Source organism: Mesoplodon bidens (assembly GCF_964165515.1).
Source record: "Mesoplodon bidens genome assembly, chromosome: 8".
Lineage (NCBI taxonomy): Eukaryota > Metazoa > Chordata > Mammalia > Artiodactyla > Ziphiidae > Mesoplodon > Mesoplodon bidens.
Window position 1 is genome coordinate 87066549 of NC_138165.1, and position 21467 is coordinate 87088015.

The 21467-nt window shown below is 38.2% G+C and overlaps 1 protein-coding gene across 1 annotated transcript in view; it reads right to left on the reverse strand.

Annotated features, from left to right (window-relative positions):
- Positions 1-21099, reverse strand: part of ACADL (acyl-CoA dehydrogenase long chain) — a 46627-nt gene extending 25528 nt beyond the window's left edge. The window contains exons 1-4 of the mRNA XM_081242607.1: positions 20814-21099; positions 16628-16783; positions 15904-16041; positions 8692-8856 (exon numbers count right to left, since the gene is read on the reverse strand). Coding sequence (XP_081098733.1) covers positions 8692-8856; positions 15904-16041; positions 16628-16783; positions 20814-20890 — 536 coding nt within the window. The 5' untranslated portion in view covers positions 20891-21099. The remainder of the gene's footprint in view (positions 1-8691; positions 8857-15903; positions 16042-16627; positions 16784-20813) is intronic.
- Between the last annotated feature and the right edge of the window lie 368 nt (positions 21100-21467).

Sequence of the window (21467 nt, forward strand, 5' to 3'; positions counted from 1 at the left end):
GAATAACTGACGAAGAAGAACGGATAAGTGAGGTGGAAGATAAAATAGTGGAAATAACTGATGCAGAGCAAAATAAAGAAAAAAGAATGAAAAGAACAGAGGACAGTCTCAGAGACCTCTGGGACAACATTAAACGCACCAACATTCGAATTATAGGGGTTCCAGAAGAAGAAGAGAAAAAGAAAGGGACTGAGAAAGTATTTGAAGAGATTATAGTTGAAAACTTCCCCAATATGGGAAAGGAAATAGTTAATCAAGTCCAGGAGGTACAGAGAGTCCCATACAGAATAAATCCAAGGAGAAATACACCAAGACACATATTAATCAAACTGTCAAAAATTAAACACAAAGAAATCATATTAAAAGCAGCAAGGCAAAAACAACAAATAACACACAAGGGAATCCCCATCAGGTTAACAGCTGATCTCTCAGCAGAAACCCTACAAGCCAGAAGGGAGTGGCAGGACATAATTAAAGTGATGAAGGAGACAAACCTGCAACCAAGATTACTCTACCCAGCAAGGATCTCATTCAGATTTGATGGAGAAATTAAAACCTTTACAGACAAGCAAAAGCTGAGAGAGTTCAGCACCACCAAACCAGCTTTACAACAAATGCTAAAGGAACTTCTCTAGGCAAGAAACACAACAGAAGGAATATACCTACAATAACGAACCCAAAGCAATTAAGGAAATGGGAATAGGAACATACATATCAATAATTACCTTAAATGTAAATGGACTAAATGCTCCCACCAAAAGACACAGAGTGGCTGAATGGATACAAAAACAAGACCCATATATATGCTGTCTACAAGAGACCCACTTCAGACCTAGAGACACATACAGATTGAAAGTAAAGGGATGGAAAAAGATATTCCATGCAAATGGAAATCAAAAGAAAGCTGGAGTAGCAATTCTTATATCAGACAAAATAGAGTTTAAAATAAAGACTATTAGAAGAGACAAGGAAGGACACTACATAACGATAAAGGGATCAATCCAAGAAGAAGATATAACAATTGTAAATATTTATGCACCCAACATAGGAGCACCTCAATACATAAGGCAAATACTAACAGCCATAAAAGGGGAAATCGACAGTAACACAATCATAGTAGGGGACTTTAACACCCCACTTTCACCAATGGACAGATCATCCAAAATGAAAATAAATAAGGAAACACAAGCTTTAAATGATACATTAAACGAGATGGACTTAGTTGATATTTATAGGACATTCCATCCAAAAACAACAGAATACACATTTTTCTCAAGTGCTCATGGAACATTCTCCAGGATAGATCATATCTTGGGTCACAAATCAAGCCTTGGTAAATTTAAGAAAATTGAAATTGTATCAAGTATCTTCTCCAACCACAATGCTATGAGACTAGACATCAATTACAGGAAAAGATGTGTAAAAAATACAAACACATGGAGGCTAAACAATACACTACTCAATAACGAAGTGATCACGGAAGAAATCAAAGAGGAAATTAAAAAATACCTAGAAACAAATGACAATGGAGACACGACGACCCAAAACCTATGGGACGCAGCAAAAGCAGTTCTAAGGGGGAAGTTTATAGCAATACAATTCCACCTTAAGAAACAGGAAGCATTTCGAGTAAACAACCTGACCCTGCACCTAAAGCAATTAGAGAAAGAAGAACAAAAAAACCCCAAAGCTAGCAGAGGAAAGAAATCATAAAGATCAGATCAGAAATAAATGAAAAAGAAATGAAGGAAACGATAGCAAAGATCAACCAAACTAAAAGCTGGTTCTTTGAGAAGATAAACAAAATTGACAAACCATTAGCCAGACTCATCAAGAAAAAAAGGGAGAAGACTCAAATCAATAGAATTAGAAATGAAAAAGGAGAAGTAACAACGGACACTGCAGAAATACAAAAGATTATGAGAGATTACTATAAGCAACTCTATTCCAATAAAATGGACAACCTGGAAGAAATGGACAAATTCTTAGAAATGCACAACCTGCCAAGACTGACTCAGGAAGAAATAGAAAATATGAATAGACCAATCACAAGCACTGAAATTGAAACTGTGATTAAAAATCTTCCATCAAACAAAAGCCCAGGACCAGATGGCTTCACAGGTGAATTCTATCAAACATTTAGAGAAGAGCTAACACCTATCCTTCTCAAACTCTTCCAAAATATAGCAGAGGGAGGAACACTCCCAAACTCATTCTACGAGGCCGACATCACCTTGATACCAAAACCAGGCAAGGATGTCACAAAGAAAGAAAACTACAGGCCAATATCACTGATGAACATAGATGCAAAAATCCTCAACAAAATACTAGCAAACAGAATCCAACAGCACATTAAAAGGATCATACACCATGATCAAGTGGGGTTTATTCCAGGAATGCAAGGATTCTTCAATATACGCAAATCAATCAATGTGATACACCATATTAACAAGTTGAAGGAGAAAAACCATATGATCATCTCAATAGATGCAGAGAAAGCTTTCGACAAAATTCAACACCCATTTATGATAAAAACCCTGCAGAAAGTAGGCATAGAGGGCACTTTCCTCAACATAATAAAGGCCATATACGACAAACCCACAGCCAACATTGTCCTCAATGGTGAAAAAATGAAATCATTTCCACTAAGATCAGGAACAAGAAAAGGCTGCCCACTCTCACCACTCTTATTCAACATAGTTTTGGAAGTTTTAGCCACAGCAATCAGAGAAGAAAAGGAAATAAAAGGAATCCAAATTGGAAAAGAAGAAGTAAAGCTGTCACTGTTTGCAGATGACATGATACTATACATAGAGAATCCTAAAGATGCTACCGAAAAACTACTATAGCTAATCAATGAATTTGGTAAAGTAGCAGGATACAAAATTAATGTACAGAAATCTCTGGCATTCCTGTACACTAATGATGAAAAATCTGAAAATGAAATCAAGAAAACACTCCCATTTACCATCGTAACAAAAAGAATAAAATATCTAGGAATAAACCTACCTAAGGAGACAAAAGACCTGTATGCAGAAAATTATAAGACACTGATGAAAGAAATTAAAGATGATACAAATAGATGGAGAGATATACCATGCTCCTGGATTGGAAGAATCAATATTGTGAAAATGACTCTACTACCCAAAGCAATCTACAGATTCAATGCAATCCCTATCAAACTACCACTTGCATTTTTCACAGAACTAGAACAAAAAATTTCAAAATTTGTTTGGAAAAACAAAAGGCCCCAAATAGCTAAAGCAATCTTGAGAACGAAAAACGGAGCTGGAGGAATCAGGCTCCCTGACTTCAGACTATACTACAAAGCTACAGTAATTAAGACAGTCTGGTACTGGCATAAAAACAGAAAGATAGATCAGTGGATCAGGATAGAAAGCCCAGAGATAAACCCACGCACATATGGCCAACTTATCTTTGATAAAGGAGCCAGGAATGTACAGTGGAGAAAGGACAGCCTCTTCAATAAGTGGTGCTGGGAAAACTGGACAGGGACATGTAAAAGTTTGAGATTAGATCATTCCCTAGCACCATACACAAAAATAAGCTCAAAATGGATTAAAGACTTAAATGTAAGGCCAGAAACTATCAAACTCTTAGAGGAAAACATAGGTAGAACACTCTATGACATAAATCACAGCAAGATCCTTTTGGACCCACCTCCTAGAGAAATGGAAATAAAAACAAAGATAAACAAATGGGACCTAATGAAACTTCAAAGCTTTTGCACAGCAAAGGAAACCATAAAGAAGACCAAAAGACAACCCTCAGAATGGGAGAAAATATTTGCAAATGAAGCAACTGACAAAGGGTTAATCTCCAAAATTTATAAACAGCTCATGCAGCTCAATAGCAAAAAAACAAACAACCCAATCCAAAAATGGGCAGAAGACTTAAATAGGCATTTCTCCAAAGAAGATATACAGACTGCCAACAAACACATGAAAGAATGCTCAACATCATTAATCATTAGAGAAATGCAAATCAAAACTACAATGAGATATCATCTCACACCAGTCAGAATGGCCATCATCAAGAAATCTAGAAACAATAAATGCTGGAGAGGGTGTGGAGAAAAGGGAACACTCTTGCACTGCTGGTGGGAATGTGAATTGGTACAGCCACTATGGAGAACGGTATGGAGGTTCCTTAAAAAACTACAAATAGAACTACCATATGACCCAGCAATCCCACTACTGGGCATATACCCTGAGAAAACCATAATTCAAAAAGACACATGTACCAAAATGTTCATTGCAGCTCTATTCACAATAGCCCGGAGCTGGAAACAACCTAAGTGTCCATCATCGGATGAATGGATAAAGAAGATGTGGCACATATATACAATGGAATATTACTCAGCCATAAAAAGAAACGAAACTGAGCTATTTGTAATGAGGTGGATAGACCTAGAGTCTGTCATACAGAGTGAAGTTAGTCAGAAAGAGAAAGACAAATACCATATGCTAACACATATATACGGAATTAAAAAAAAAATGTCATGAAGAACCTAGGGGCAAAACGGGAATAAAGACACAGACCTACTTGAGAATGGACTTGAGGATATGGGGAGGGGGAAGGGTAAGCTGTGACAAAGCGAAAGAGAGGCATGGACATATATACACTACCAAACGTAAGGTAGATAGATAGTGGGAAGCAGCCGCAGAGCACAGGAAGATCAGCTCGGTGCTTTGTGACCGCCTGGAGGGGTGGGATGGGGAGGGTGGGAGGGAGGGAGATGCATGAGGGAAAGGATGTGGGAACAGATGTATATGTATGACTGATTCACTTTGTTATAAAGCAGAAACTAATTAAAAAAATAAAAAAAAGAACTTACTATCAGAAAAACAACAACAACAAAAAAATAAATAAAAGACTATGTCGGAAATTCCCTGGTGGTCCAGTGGTTAAGACTTCATGCTTTCATTGCTGAGGGTCCAGGTTCAATCCCTAGTCAGGGAACTAAGATCCCACAAGCCACGCAGCAGCACGGCCAAAAAAAATTAAAAAAAGACTATGTCTCAAATGCCACATCCTCTAAAGAGCCTGCTCTACAAGTAGAATGGTTATTTTTCTGGATATAAATTAAACAAATATTCATAATTTAAATATGAAAAATACAGGCAATATTCAAGACAAAGGAGAAAAATGAAAAAAATAAAAAAAACATTTTACCTTCTGTAATAAACATTTTAAAAATACAACCTTCCAGTATTTTTCTATGGAAACAGATACACACATATATGTATTTTTATAAAATTGGAACCATACATATTATCCTGGTCTTTTAATAATATCTAATGTTTTTCTATAAGAAAACTTTTATTAGTGGCATAGAATTTCATCATATGAATTATTGTTATGATATATATTTTTAAACACACAAGAATATTCTTTATTTCCACAAACAAGTATTCCGTCTTACTTTTTGGAAACATTGACAGCTTTCTTCATTTATCTTTTAAGAGAGATTTAAGAGAGATTTCTTTACAGTAGGAAATCCAGCAGGTAGGATTCAATAATAGATGGTTTCAGGGAGACAACTGCAAGTGGTGGTGCATCTAAAAGACTGGAGAACTCATATCCCATCTAAAGGGCTATGTCCCAGCCAATAGGAATAAGGAGTCAGAAATAAGAAAAACATAGTATTGTCAGATGTTCCAAATTTTCAAGAAAAGCCAAGAATATGGATGTTCATGTACATTTTTCTGGCTTTTAAAGTTGATTCAAGGTTTCTTTTTAAATTAAATAGATTAACCAAATTAAACACGTTCCGGGGCTTCCATAGGTCCCATGAACTGCCCCATTACTGACTACTGCCTCATTCCTTTCTAGACCTCATGCCATGGTGATACAACCACTTAGAACTCAAGGGGGTAGATATCTGATATCCTTCTCTTATACACTGTAAAGTAATAAAGTATGATTTCTAAAACTAGAAATTAAGGGGGACATTGACAAACTCAATCATGACCGAAGATCAGGGAAGGGACCTGAAACCAAATGCATTGGATTCATCATGAATCTTTTAAAGCAATCTGCCATTGTTGAAGACTTAGGTGGTTTCCACTTCCAATTTTCAAAGATATCCTACAATGAACAGCGTCATATATTAAATAGTCCACATCACTTATTTTGTGAAAATTTTCTGATTCTCCTTTTTGTACATGGACTTTGTGTTATATATCCCATGGCACTTTATCACTCTCTGTATCATGCTAAATAATGACCCTTAGAGATAGCAGGTCCTAACCTCTGGAAGCTGTTAAGTGTTACCTTATATGGAAAAAGGGTCTTGCAGATGTGATTAATTTAGGACTTTGAGATGGGAAGATAATTTTAGATTACCTAGATGGGTCCTAAATGCAATCACAAGTGTCCTTGTGAGAGAGAGGCAGAGGGAGATTACACAGACTAAAGAGGGACATTACAACATGGCCACAGAGGCAGAGATTGGAGTCATGAGGCCACAAAGCAAGGAATGTTGGCAGCCCCTGGGAGATGGAAGAATCAAGGAATGGATTCTCCCCTAGAACCTCTGGAGGGACTGTGGCCTTGCTGATACCTTGATTTGGGACCACTGATACCAAGTTTGGACTTCCGGCCTTCAGAACCGTGAGAGAATAAAGTTCTGTTGTTTTAAGCCACCCAGTTTGTGTAATTTGTTACAGAAGCACAGAGAATTTTTCAAGAAAACACAAATCAAGCAAGCCTTTGTGGGTATGTGTTTAAGTTGGGGATAAATCAAGATCTCTCACTGATACTTTTGCCTCTAGGTGAGAGCTGACATACAGTGGGTTGGAACTAAAACATACTGATTGTGAGCTAATAAGATGCAATCAGAATATTAGGCATTAGGCCAGTTATCTTAGAGAGTGATCTTAAAAGCAAAGGAAGAAGATTAAATTCCTACTTCTATTAGGTCACATTTTTAGGCAAAAAAGTAAACACAACTTTTTTTTTTTGGCCTCACTGTGCAGCTTGTGGGATCTTAATTCCCTGACCAGGGATTGAACCCAGGCTGCTGGCAGTGAGGGCTCCAAGTCCTAACCACTGGGAATTCCCAACAAAACCTTTTTATCTTGGCAAAATTAAAGTTCTATATTGGCCTTTAATTATAGATTTATATCTGGGAAAGATAAGTACAATTTAAGCAAATTGCCAAGTAACACTATGGCATACTAAGACATTTAATAATAAGCAGCACTGGGACTTCCCTGGCTGTCTAGTGGTTAAGACTCTGCACTTCCACTGCAGGGGGTGCAGGTTCGATTCCTGGTCAGGGAACTAAGATGCTGCACACCGCACCGCAGCCATATAAATAAATAAATAAACAGCACTGACAAAAAATTTAAAATATCAGGGCCTGATCTTGCAGAAACAAGTCTTGAATTTTCAATTACTGCTTCTGCCACATCTGTAAGTTCTTCCTCTGCACTGCCTGTTTCCCATTGGCCTGTTAGTCACTGCTCTCTTCAACATAAGCCATTTCCCTGACCATGCTGGCTTGTCAAATTACTGTCCCCTCTCTACACTTTCTTTCACAACTCTGAAAAAAATCAGTCTGTCTTTTCTGCCTCTGTTTTCTCAATAACCATCTCACTCCCTTCGAAAATAGCTTCTGCCTCTCCTCTCTCCTGAAATCACAATCAAAAGATCACCACTGGCTGCCATGACTCTTTCTCAGTTCTCAACACCTCTGTGGCCTTGACATTACTAACTTCTCACTCCTCTCCTACTGCCTTTTCAAACTCACTTCCCCTTGAGCTCATGAAATAGCAGTTGTCTAGATTTCCTTCAAACTCAATCCTTCTGTCTCTGTTGCTACATCTTCTGTACAGTTCCAAATGGAATGCAATGCCCAAGGTTTCCTTCTTGGTCTCCTTTCATCCTTTCACTTTACCCTTTGAGGATCAAGTCCCACCACATGGCTGCTCTTGCAAATTTCTCAACTGTCAGATCTCAGTTTAAATATAACCACTTTTTATAGGTCTTCCCTAGCAGTCATATCTAAATATGAGTTTTTCCCTTCTCCACCAAACACACATGCACCATGAGTCTCTAACACAGCACCTTGTTTCCTTCACAGTACTTATCATAATTTAAATATATTTGTTTACGTGTTTCTTGTCTTTCTCCTCAATAAGCACAGAGACCACATCTGGTTTGATTACCACTGTATACCTGGCACATGGAAGGCACTTATTAAGTAAATATCAAATGGCTAAATTATTTATTCATTTCCATTGCTTCAATTCTTTCTTATCTATGAATGGTTTTAAAGCCTATTGCCACCCCCAGCCTGTATCCAGACTTCCAAATCCATATTTTTAATAGCCTGCTGGACATTTCCATGTGAAATGTCACACCACATCTAAAATTCAACATGTCCCAAATTCAACACATATTCTAACATTTTATTTACATCACACTATGTTAATATCTCAAATACAACATAAAACACATTCTGCTGTGTTGTTATTTGTATATGATAAGGCCTTATTTTCCTACTGGAATTTGAAGTTACCTAAGGTTGGAAATGACAATGTGTTCATCTTTGTATCCTCCTTAGAATATCACTCAGAGCGTTGTATAAAGCAGGTACTGAGAAAACATTTGCTGTTAAGGCATTGCTTCCAGCATTTCAAAACCAACCAAATGTTGATTTACCTTCCAGCTCCAGGCTCTGTCATTGCTATGGCACCAATACACTTCCCTGCAGTCATCTGGGGGATGAAGTGCTTAATCTGTTCTTCTGAGCCATAGTTTGCAATATAGGGCATGACAATATCCGAGTGAAGACTAAAACCTGGGCCTGTGCAATTCGAATATGCTCTTAGAAAGAAAAAAGAGAAGACAGTTTAAGGCACAACGTAGTTATTTTGCTCTCTTTTTAGTTCTTTGACTCCTCAATTAGAAAACAACAACAAAGTACTAAAGGTCCTATCTCATTATGTGGTAATAGATTGTCTCCCCGTAAACCTATGAAGTTTCTGAAGGTTTTCTCTCTCTCTCTTTTTTTTTTTTTACTAACCTTTTAATTTCTGGCTCTAACATAGTAATAATGCTCTAGCAGAGCTCAATGATCACTTATGTAATGAAATAAAAGATAAAACGTTTTAAGAAATTTACCACCTATAACGGTATTACCCTAACATAGTAACTATTTTCATTTTAGCAAATGACCTTTGCCATAAGGATATACGTATTCTAATATAACTGCAGTCATGGTATAAATTTTGTACTTACAAAATTTATCACAATAAATAGCTGCAAAATATTACAAACTGCTTATGTACTACAATATACTTTTTCATTGTCCTACTGCTGTACATTTAGATTGCTTCCAAACTTGGGGGATTATGATCTAACATGGCAATGATGTTTGTACATAGATATTATTTTTTATATTGGGTTGGCAAAAGGTTCCTTTGGTTTTTAAGTAAAACTAAAAGATAAAATTTTCATTTTCACCATGAACTCTATTGAACAATGTATTCACCCTTTTGTTCCATTACCTTCTGCCATTTTTCAGGCAACTTCATAATTCCATCTTCCCAAAACTTTTTATCTTTTTGAGCAAAGAACTGTTCCAGGTGCCTTTTACAGTCTTCCAAGGAATTGATTTTTTTTTCCATTAAGAGAATTTTGTAAAGACCTAAATAAATGGAAAACGAAGGTGAAATGTCTCGTGAATATGGCGGAGGAATCAGAACTTCCCAGCCAATCTGTAAAAGTTTTTGCCTGGTCATCAAAGAAACACGTGGTCTTGTGTTATCCTGATGGAAGATTATGTGTTTTCTCTTAACTAATTCCGGACACTTTTTGTCAATTGCTGCTTTCAGTTGGTCTAATTGGGAGCAGTACTTGTTGGAATTAATTGTTTGGTTTTCCGGGAGGAACTCATAATAGATGACTCCCTTCTAATCCAACCATATACACAACATCACCTTCCTGGGATGAAGACTGGCCTTTGGTGTGGTTCGTGGTGGTTCATTTTGCTTGCCCCATGATCACTTCCGTTCCACATTATTGTACAGCGTCCACTTTTCATCACCCGTCACAATTTGTTTTGAAAACGGAATGTTTTCATTACGTCTAGGTAGAGAATCACATGCAGAAATACGGTCAAGAAGGTTTTTCTCACTTAACTTATGTGGAATCCAAACATCAAAGTGATTAACATAAGCAAGCTGCTGCAAATGATTTTTCTTTTTTCTAGGAATTTTCTTTACATTTCCACTCAACTTTTATCCATTTTTTTCTTATTAGTCATCCATTTTATACACATCAGTGTATACATGTCAATCCCAATCGCCAAATTCATCCCACTACCCCAGTAGTGGGATTGCTGGGTCATATGGTAATTCTATTTTTAGTTCTTTAAGGAATCTCCATACTGTTCTCCATAGTGGCTGTATCAATTTACATTCCCACCAGTAGGGCAAGAAGGTTCCCTTTTCTCCACACCCTCTCCAGAATTTGTTGTTTGTAGATTTTCTGATGATGCCCGTTCTAACTGGTGTGAGGTGATACCTCATTGTAGTTTTGATTTGCATTGCTCTAATAATTAGTGATGTTGAGCAGCTTTTCATGTGCTTCTTGGCCATCTGTATGTCTTCTTTGGAGAAATGTCTATCTAGGTCTTCTGCCCATTTTTTGGATTGGCTTGTTTGTTTTTTTAATATTGAGCTGCATGAGCTGTTTATATATTTTGGAGATTAATCCTTTGTCCGATGATTCATTTGCAAATATTTTCTCCCATTCTGAGCGTTGTCTTTTCGTCTAGTTTATGGTTTCCTTTGCTGTGCAAAAGCTTTGAAGTTTCATTAGGGCCCATTTGTTTATTTTTGTTTTTATTTCCATTACTCTAGGAGGTGGATCAAAAAATATCTTGTTGTGATTTATGTCAAAGAGTGTTCTTCCTATGTTTTCCTCTAGGAGTTTTATAGTGCCCGGTCTTACATTTAGGCCTCTAATCCATTTTGAGTTTATTTTTGTCTGTGGTGTTCTAATTTCATTCTTTTACATGTAGCTGCCCAGTTTTCCCAGCACCACTTATTGAAGAGACTGTCTTTTCTCCATTTTATATCCTTGCCTCCTTTGTCATAGATTAGTTGACCATAGCTGTGGGGGTTTATCTCTGGGCTTTCTATCTTGTTCCATTGATCTATGTTTCTGTTTTTGTGCCAGTACCATATGGTCTTAATTACTGTAGCTTTCTAGTATAGTCTGAAGTCAGGGAGTCTGATTCCTCCAACTTCGTTTTTTTCCCTCAAGACTGCTGTGGCTATTCGGTGTCTTTTGTATCTCCATACAAGTTTTAAGATATTTTATTCTAGTTCTGTTAAAAATGCCATTGGTAATTTGATAGGGATTGCATTGAATCTCTAGATTGCTTTGGGTAGTACAGTCATTTTCACAATATTGATTCTTCCAATCTAAGAACATGGTATATCTCGCCATCTGTTGGCATCATCTTTAATTTCTTTCATCAGTGTTTTATAGTTTTCTGCATACAGGTCTTTTGTCTGCCTAGTTAGGTTTATTCCTAGGTATTTTATTCTTCTTGTTGCAACGGTATATGGGAGTGTTTCCTTAATTTCTCTTTCAGATGTTTCATAGTGTATAGGAATACAAGAGATTTCTGTGCATTAATTTTGTATCCTGCTACTTTACCAAATTCATTGATTAGCTCTAGTAGTTTTCTGGTGGCCCCTTTTGGATTCTCTATGAATAGTATCATGACACCTGCAAACAGTAAAAACAGTTTTACTTCTTCTTTTCCAATTTGGATTCCTTTTATTTCTTTTTTTCTCTGATTGCCATAGCTAGGACTTCCAAAACTATGTTGAATAATGGTGGCGAGTGTGGACATCCTTCTCTTGTTCCTGATCTTAGAGAAAATGTCTTCAGTTTTCCACCATTGAGAATGATGTTTGCTGTGTGTTTGTCATATATGGCCTTTATTATGTCGAGGCAGGTTCCCTCTATGCCCACTTTCTGGAGAGTTTTTATCATAAATCGGTGTTGAACTTTGTCAAAAGCTTTTTCTGCATCTATTGAGATGATGTTATGGTTTTTCTTCTTCAGTTTGTTAATATGGTGTATCACATTGATTGATTTGCGTATATTGAAGAATACTTGCATCCCTGGGACAAATCCCACTTGATCTTGGTGTATGATCCTTTTAATGTGCTGTTGGATTCTGTTTGCTAGTATCTTGTTGAGAATTTTGCATCTATATTCATCAGTGATATTGGTCTGTAATTTTCTTTTTCTGTAGTATCTTTGTCTGGTTTTGGTATCAGGGTGATGGTGGCCTCATAGAATGAGTTTGGGGGTTTTCCTTCCTCTACAATTTTTTGGAAGAGTTTGAGAAGGATGGGTGTTAGCTCTTCTCTAAATGTTTGATAGAATTCACCTGTGAAGCCATCTGGTCCTGGACTTTTTTTTGTTGGAAGATTTTTAATCACAGTTTCGATTTCATTACTTGTGATTGGTCTGTTCATATTTTCTATTTCTTCCTGATTCAGTATTGGAAGGGTATACCTTCCTAAGAATTTGTCCATGTCTTCCAGGTTGTTCATTTTATTGGCACAGAGTTGCTTGTAGTAGTCTCTTAGGATGCTTTGTATTTCTGCGGTGTCCGTCGTAACTTCTCCTTTTTCATTTCTAATTTTATTGATTTGAGTCCTCTCCCTCTTTTTCTTGATGAGTCTGGCTAATGGTTTTTCAATTTTGTTTATCTTCTCAAAGAACCAGCTTTTAGTTTTATTGATCTTTGCTACTGTTTTCTTTGTTTCTATTTCATTTATTTCTGCTCTGATCTTTATGATTTCTTTCCTTCTATTAATTTTGGGTTTTGTTTGTTCTTCTTTCTCTAGTTCCTTTAGGTGTAAGGTTAGATTGTTTATTTGAGATTTTTCTTATTTCTTGAGGTAGGACTGTATTGCTATAAACTTCCCTCTTAGAACTGCTTTTGCTGCATCCCATAGGTTTTTGATCCTCATGTTTTCATTGTCATTTGTCTCTAGGTATTCTTTGATTTCCTCTTTGATTTCTTCAGTGATCTCTTGGATATTTAGTAACGTATTGTTTAGCCTCCACGTGTTTGTGCTTTTTATGTTTTCTTCCACGTAATTGATTTCTAATCTCATAGTGTTGAGGTCAGAATAGATGCTTGATATGATTTCAGTTTTCTTAAATTTACTGAGGCTTGATTTGTGAACCAAGATATGATTTATCCTGGAGAATGTTCCATGTGCACTTGAGAAGAAAGTGTTATGTGCTGTTTTCTAATGGAATGTCCTATAAATATCAAATCTATCTGGCCTGTTGTGTCACTTAAAGCTTGTGTTTCCTTATTACTTTTCTGTTTGGATGATCTGTGCATTGGTGTAAGTGAGGTGTTAAAGTCCCCCACTAGTATTGTGTTACTGTCGATTTCCTATTTTAGAGCTCTTAGCAGTTGCCTTATGTATTGAGGTGCTCTTACGTTGGGTGCATAAATATTTACAACTGTTATATCTTCTTCTTGGATTGATCCCTTGATCATTATGTAGTGTCTTTCTTTGTCCCTTGTATTAGTGTTTGTTTTAAAGTCTATTTTATCTGATATGGGTATTGCTACGCCAGCTTTCTTTTGATTTCCATTTGCATGGAATATCTTTTTCCATTCCCTCACTTTCAGTCTGTAGGTGTCTCTAGGCCTGAAGTGGGTCTCTTATAGACAACATATATATGGGTCTTGTTTTTGTATCCATTCAGCAAGCCTGTGTCTTTTGGTTGGAGCATTTAATCCATTCACGTTTAAGGTAATTATCAATATGTATGTTCCTATTACCATTTTCTTAATTGTTTGGGGTTTGTTTTTTGTAGGTCCTTTTCCTCTCTTGTGGTTCCCACTTAGAGAAGTTCCTTTAGCATTTGTTGTAGAGCTGGTTTGGTGGTGCTGAATTCTCTTAGCTTTTGCTTGTCTGTAAAGCTTTTGATTTCTCCATCGAATCTGAATGAGATCCTTGGTGGGTAGAGTAATCTTGGTTGTAGCTTCTTCCCTTTCATCACTTTAAGTATATCATGCTACTCCCTTCTGGCTTGTAGAGTTTCTGCTGAGAAATCAGTGTTAACCTTATGGGAGTTCCCTTGTATGTTATTTGTCGTTATTCTCTTGCTGCTTTCAATAATTTTTCTTTGTCTTTAATTTTTGCCAATTTGATTACTATGTGTCTCAGCATGTTTCTACTTGGGTTTATCCTGTGTGGGACTCTGCTCTTCCTGGACTTGGGTGGCTATTTCTTTTCCCATGTTAGGGAAGTTTTCAACTATAATCTCTTCAAATATTTTCTTGGGTCCTTTCTCTCTCTCTTCTCCTTCTGGGACCCCTATAATGCAAATGTTGTTGCGTTTAATGTTGTCCCAGAGGTCTATTAAGCTCTCTTCATTTCTCTTCATTCTTTTTTCTTTATTCTGTTCTGCAGCAGTGAATTCCACTATTTTTTCTTCCAGGTCACTTTTCCATTCTTCTGCCTCAGTTATTCTGCTATTGATTCCTTCTAGTGTAGTTTTCATTTCAGTTATTGTATTGTTCATCTCTGTTTGTCTGTTCTTTAATTCTTTTAGGTGTTTGTTAAACATTTCTTGCATATTCTCCATCTTTGCCTGCATTCTTTTTCTGAGGTCCTGGATCATCTTCACTATCATTATTCTGAATTCTTTTTCTGGAAGGTTGCCTATCTCCACTTCATTTAGTTGTTTATCTGGGGTTTTATCTTGTTCCTTCATCTGGTATATAGTCCTCTGCCTTTTCATCTTGTCTATCTTTCTGTGAATGTGGTTTTTGATCTACAGGCTGCAGGATTGTAGTTCTTCTTGCTTCTGCTGTCTGTCCTCTGGTGGATGAGTCTATTTGGTGCAAATGATTTTCAACCCTTGATTTGGATGTTTTGAGTATGTCAGCTATCTCCCAGGTGGTGTAACATTGATTGTTCTCAACTAATGTCTCAATTTGATCGCTATCAACTTCAACTGGTCTATCCGACTGTGGAGCATCGTCCAGCGAGAAATCTCCAGTACGAAACTTTGCAAACCACTTTTGACACATTCGATCAGTCACAACACCTTCTCTATACACTGCACAATCTTGTTTTTTGCTCTTCAGCTGCATTTCTACCTTTCATGAACTAATAAAGCATAATATGCCAAAAATGTTGCTTCTTTTCTTCCATGTTCAATATTAAAATGGCTACACAAAAATTCACCAATTTTAATGTCTTTTTTTCAATGCATGCTAATATGACAGCTGTCACAATATAATCTAAGAAAATTGTTTTGAATGAAGTTGAAGACAACTAAGTGCTACTAGAGCCATCTTATGGAAAAAACCAAGCAAACTTTTTGGCCAACCCAATATTTAAGAGCAGAAATACTTTCATTTTTTATGTATCCATGCTTTTAATCTCCAAGGCATTTATTGTTCCAATATATAACGTCACCAAGAGTATATGAATGTGTCACTTTCACTGCAACCTTGATTATTATGAGTTTTCATTTTCACTAACTTTTGTACTCAAAATGATATCTCCAGATTAATTTAATTTGCATCTGCTTGGTAGTAAGGATAAACTTTTTTCATTTAAAAAACCTATTTTCATTTCTTTTTTGATGAATTGCTGGTTCAAATCTTTTGCCCATTTATCAACTGAAATCTTCATTTGTTCTTATGTATGAAACAGACACATGGGTCAATTAGAAATGAAGCACCTATTTTAACAACTTAAAAGAGGATTTTCAATCTTATAAGATTAGGAAATATTTTAAAATCATCACTCAGAAAAGTGAACTGACGAAACAAGACTCAACTTCAAATGCTTCCATACTTACTGCTCCTCCCAAACAACAGCTGACGAGTACAAGTCCCCCCCAATGCCACCATGACGCTCTGCAATATTGACACCAAGCAGTCCTTGTTTTCCAGCTTTTTCCCAAAGCTCCCTACTCACTTCTCCAGCTTTCTCCCATCTGCAAATAACAAACATTTTAAAATCAGAAAAATGTTTTTCATATTATTTAAATGGCCACATTTTGAATTTATGAATGATTTTGTTCAGGACTGGTCTCTTAATTTAAGGTAATTAAAAAGGGGGTGCTCTCACACCCTGTGACAATAGCAGGGCCCAACAAGAAAAAGAAAGATTCCTCTTTCCCAGCAAAGACTCAGTCATTGAAAAGCCCTGGACTCTTTGTTTACTCTAGCCCTCCCAACTTCCTTTTCCTCTCTATGAAAGTGCTCTCCTTCCCTTGCTGAGCAGCGACTTGCACATAGATCACCATGGTTGTGGACCATAAACCCATTTTTTGTGGGAGAAAAAACTGGCAGTCAATTAGGTCAACATATTTTTTAATTGTATATTTTAAAACTCATTTAAGAAGCTTTGAACTAGTTTAAGAATCCTGTAATCTTACAATATTATACTGAAGAGTGGTAAAAATGTTAATAAAGCTCTGAACACAGTACTTTTTCTAGAGAACAATGAAGAGCATTCTAGGAAATTGTCCTTCTTGGACTTCTAACGTGCATTACTTTAAAAGAAAATGTGCGACTTACTCTGCGTGATGAGGAATCACTTCTTCTTGAAAAAACTTCCTTACACTTTCCCGGAAAATGTCATGTTCTGAAGAGAAGATTCTTCTAATTCCTATATCTGTTAATTTTTTAGCAGAAGGAGTTTCTAGACGTTCCTCCCCTCCAGAATGAGAACACCTTAAAAATATACATACATAAGAAAATTAAGTGAATTGTTACTCTTCACATCCAAATTAAAGTCACTGAACAACATGAAAGAAAGAGTCTGAAATTTGAGAAACCAGTTCAAATTTGAGCAGCAGCAATTTAGGATCTATCTCGATTGGATGAGACTAAGAAGTAGTTTACCCTTACTCAACTCAGTCTTCACTTCCAAATCCCTAAAGAGGATGTCATGCCTAGAACTAGTCACATGTTTGAGCTGAAGTAGAATAGTACTGTATGGTGAGGTCGATTAAATAATGTAAAATTCAAGTAGTACAATAGATAAGTTTTCATGTAATATACAATTTTTAAAATAATGTAACCCCCCCCCCATTAATAGCTTATCCAGAATCATACAATTTCAAATGGCAGGTGTATAGGATGCAAACTGTGTTGACTTTTATTGCCACATTACGATCTGGGTGTAAAGCAAAATCAAAGTGCCCAACAATCTCTGTAGGGATTAGTCCATAATTATTCAAAATCTTTGAAAACTGACCTTTCCTCTCCCCACCCCCCCACCCCCCATATTAAGCTTAAAAAGAGACTGCTCTGTAGTTCCTTTTGTTCAGTGGTCTTCAGATCGCCCCCTGCCCCGGCCGGGGGTACGCCTGAAAAGATTTTGAAACTCTGTGTACCACTTTGTACATTTTTAAGCTCACATCTAAAAAAACGTTTTATCATATATATAAATATCTCCAAAAGATGTTTTTCTGTTTTGCATCATATTGTTTTGGGTTTCTGTCTTCCTTATTTGGACCCTGACCTGATCTGATCCTATCCTGTCCTTTCCTTCCCTTTTCTTTCTCTTCCTCTTCTTCTTCTTAGTCCAGAAAAGACCCAGTCTTGTTTATTGGCAATTAGGCTATTTCAATCTTTTTTCCCCTGAAATGGATTTTTTTCCAGTTTATATATCTGTCCTTAATGCAATGGACTGAATTGTGCCCACCCCCTCCTCCAACCCAATTCATGTTGAAGCTCAAACTCCCAATGTAATGGTATTTGGAGATATGGCTTTGAGGAGGTAATTACAGTTAAATGAGGTCATAAGTGTGGAGTCCTAAACCGAGAGGCTTGGCTTACTTTATGAGAAGGGGAAGAGAGAGATATAGCTCTGTGTGCACACAACAAGGAAAGGCCTAGTGAGGACATAGGGAGAACGGGGCCATCTACAAGCCAGGAAGAGAGCTCTCACCAGCAAATGAACTGGTCAGCACCTTGTTCTTGGGCTATCCAGCCACTAGCATTATGAGGAATAGATTTCTGTTGTTAAACCATCCAGTCTATAGTATTTGGGTATGGAAGCCTGAGCCGATTAATACACTTAATATGTATTTTGTGTCATTTTGCTTTAGGCTTATCTTTTATATACAACTTTTGGTTGAGTTTTATTTGTTAATACAATCTGAAATGTCTTTCAAGTGGTAACCTTTAGCCGAGAACTTTTAATATTACATTTTTTATACCTGGTCTGCCTTTTATCTTCACATTTTTCCTGTTTGCTACTCTGTCAGTCAAATCATAATTTTTAATAACTTATTTATTCATTTAGCCAACAAATACTTTCTGAGTGCCTAATATGTACTAGGAACCATTCGGGTAACTTGGGATACAACAGTAAGCAAAGGCCTTGCACACCACTGTAATGTTACAGTAAAACAGACTAAAATCTACTTCATCCTATATTGAAATGACTCGTTCCAATTTCTTTATAATGCACACACTGGTCCATACTTGGGATTTTTCCTCAAGGAAAAAGTATGCTGAGACTAGGGAACTGGAGATCTAAGACACTGAATCATTTGTCAACATAATTAGTAAATAATAGAGTGGAACTTATATCCAAGTCTGCCTGGATCTTAAAATTTTATATCCCATGTAACATTAAAGAAATCTGTGGAACATTTCTAAGTAAAACACACCAAGACACAGGAAAGTGAAAGAAGTGCCAGAAAGAACAGAGATTTTCAGATCTGTCAAAAGTGTTCAAGAGAGAACATGTAGAGGGAAGAAAATCAAAACACTTGGCAGTAAGTATGTTGGAATACCCATTTTTTGCCAAGACTAAGGAACCCGTACAAAATAAATCAGCCCTTTCTCTCCCCATAAAAACCAGGAAATCTGTACTGGATAAATTGTCCATTGTTTTCCTAAAGCATTAAACTGCTACTCATCTGACAGGCTAGGCTCTAATTATTATTATTATCATTATTTTTAAAGCCTCATTTACATTATAAAAGGGAGACAGTCTCTGCCAGCACCTTCAGGTAGGGAGCTGGTTATAAATACACAATTTCGGGCCTCATCCCAGGCCAAATGAATCAGTCTGCACATTTAACACTTGAAACACACAGGGGTTAGGGACGCCCAACCTCCATGCAGTTGAAAAATCCATGTATACCCCACCGTCAGCCCTCCATATTTGTGCTTCCTCCAGAGCACGGCTCTGCATCCTCAGATTCAACCAACCATGGATTGTATAGTACTGTAGTATTTACGATGGAAAAAAATTCCCATGTAAGTGGACACTCACGATTCAAATACATGCTGTTCAACGGTTGACTGTATTTTAATAACATTCCTAAGTGATTCATATGCACATTAAAGTTTAAGAAGCCTGTTATAATAAAACTAGAGTCTCTGACCTATTCAGAGGGTCCCTCAGGTCCTCCTTTTTCCAATATTCTTCCTATACTTCAACCAAAATAACTTATCACAATTGACAATGAAGAAGCAGGTATGAAAATCAGACTGTCTTCTATTAAGCCAGACATTAAGGGATCTACAAAAATGTAAAACAATGTCACTCATCTCACTTTTTTTTTTTTGGAAAAGTTATTTTTCATAAAGATGTTATTTATGTTAACATGTAATGAGTTACTTTTACGTAAACTAAATATTTGTAAAATCTCTCAGTTTTGTAGATGTCTATTGACATCAATGTCCATAAATAAAACTCACATAAACAAAAGATCTTGGAGGTCCTCTAATTTTAATAGCACAAAGGAGTCCTGATACCAAAAAAAATTGAGTATCACTGTCTTATGAAGTTCGGGGAAGAGCTTAGAAAAGTATGTGTATCCGAATGTAAAGTCACTCCTCGGTGAAGCCTTCCCAGCCCTCCTCACGAGCAGCAGTTTTGTTTCCCGCTCCCATAGCATCTTAGAGTTACCATAAGGCCGCCATGAGCTAACTTATCCATCCTGTCACTCTCATTAAATAGGGAATCCTCGGTGCTTCCAGTTTGTTTACCCAATGACTGTATTTGAGGTGTCAGACGGTACAGGAAGCTTTTGATTTTATAAACACTACCTTAATGTCACTGAGCCACTTAGAAACTCTCTCCATTAACTCCTCTGCATTTACTTAAAGGATTTGTTAAATCTCAAGTTAATTTCATTGTCTAACGGGCCGTCGCCAGGTCTTTCTTATTCCACGATGCCTTCTCCATGGCACTTCTCTAGGTCAGCGTCGCTGCAACTGCTTTTCTCAAGATCCGGGAGGTGGTGGAAGTCCAGCTCCCAAGTTCACTATGGGGCGGTGCCTTTTTGCCACAGATCTAACTGGGCCAAAGGTCGTAGCTCGAACTCGTGCAACTGTGGCCAAGGGGTGACTCCCCTCCCTCGCCTCGCAGGAACTCTTCGAAATGCAGACTCGCGGTGCCCACCGCAGCCCTCAGAACCAGACGGGTTGGATTGGGGCCAGAGAGGGAGAATTTAGGGACGCACTCCCCCTTCGTCTGTCCCCGCGTTGAAGCTGCTAGGCCGGCGCCCCCGCGCTCGCCCCAGTGGGTCCGACCCAGGTTCTGGGAGCCAAGGGGCGAGGCCCATCCCCTTCTCCCACCCTCTCTCGCCCCAACAGCTCAGCCCAAGTCCCGGGGGCCGATGCAGCCGGACCCTCGAGCGCGCGCCGGCTGGTTCCCAGCCCCCCGGAGCGGTGTGCTTGTCGCGGCCCGGCCCTGCAGCCTCCCGGCCGGCGCAGCTGGAGCGGGGCGGGCACTCACCTCGAGGCCGGCGGGACGCTCGGCGCACAGCGGCCGCTCCACAAGCGTAGGGCCCCGCGGAGGAGGCGTGTGGCCATGGCTGGGACAGCGAGGGGCGGCAGGGGCGACGGACTCGTCTTCTCGGTGACTCCGAGCGCGCAAGGCCAGGCGCCGGGCCAGCAGACTGTCCCCAGGACCTTCCTCAGTGCAGTCCCGCCGGAAAAACGTCGCGCAGCCGCCCTGGTAAATGCGCCCTGGGCGCCCTTCCGGAGCCCCGAGCCGCGATCCCCTGCGGTCCAGCGGGTGGCGTGTCGCCGAGCGTTGGGACACGCCCCTCTCTAGAATCTTACCAATGGAAAGATTCTAAACGCAAGACGGTTCAACTTTTCCCTGCGGCGTTTTAAGCTTTTTTTTTTTTTTTTTTTTTTGAGGAAGATAAAAGTTTATTAAAGAGAAGGGTCGCTGCAAGAACAGCTGGCCGACTTCCTGGTGGCCAGCGAAAGCCGACCCTGAGCATGGGCTGCTTGTCTGGTTTGTTTGTTTGTTTGTTTTAACATCTTTATTGGAGTATAACTGTTTTACAATGGTGTGTTAGTTTCTGCTTTATAACAAAGTGAATCAGCTATACATATACATATATCCCCTCCCTCTTGCGTCTCCGTCCCTCCCACCCTC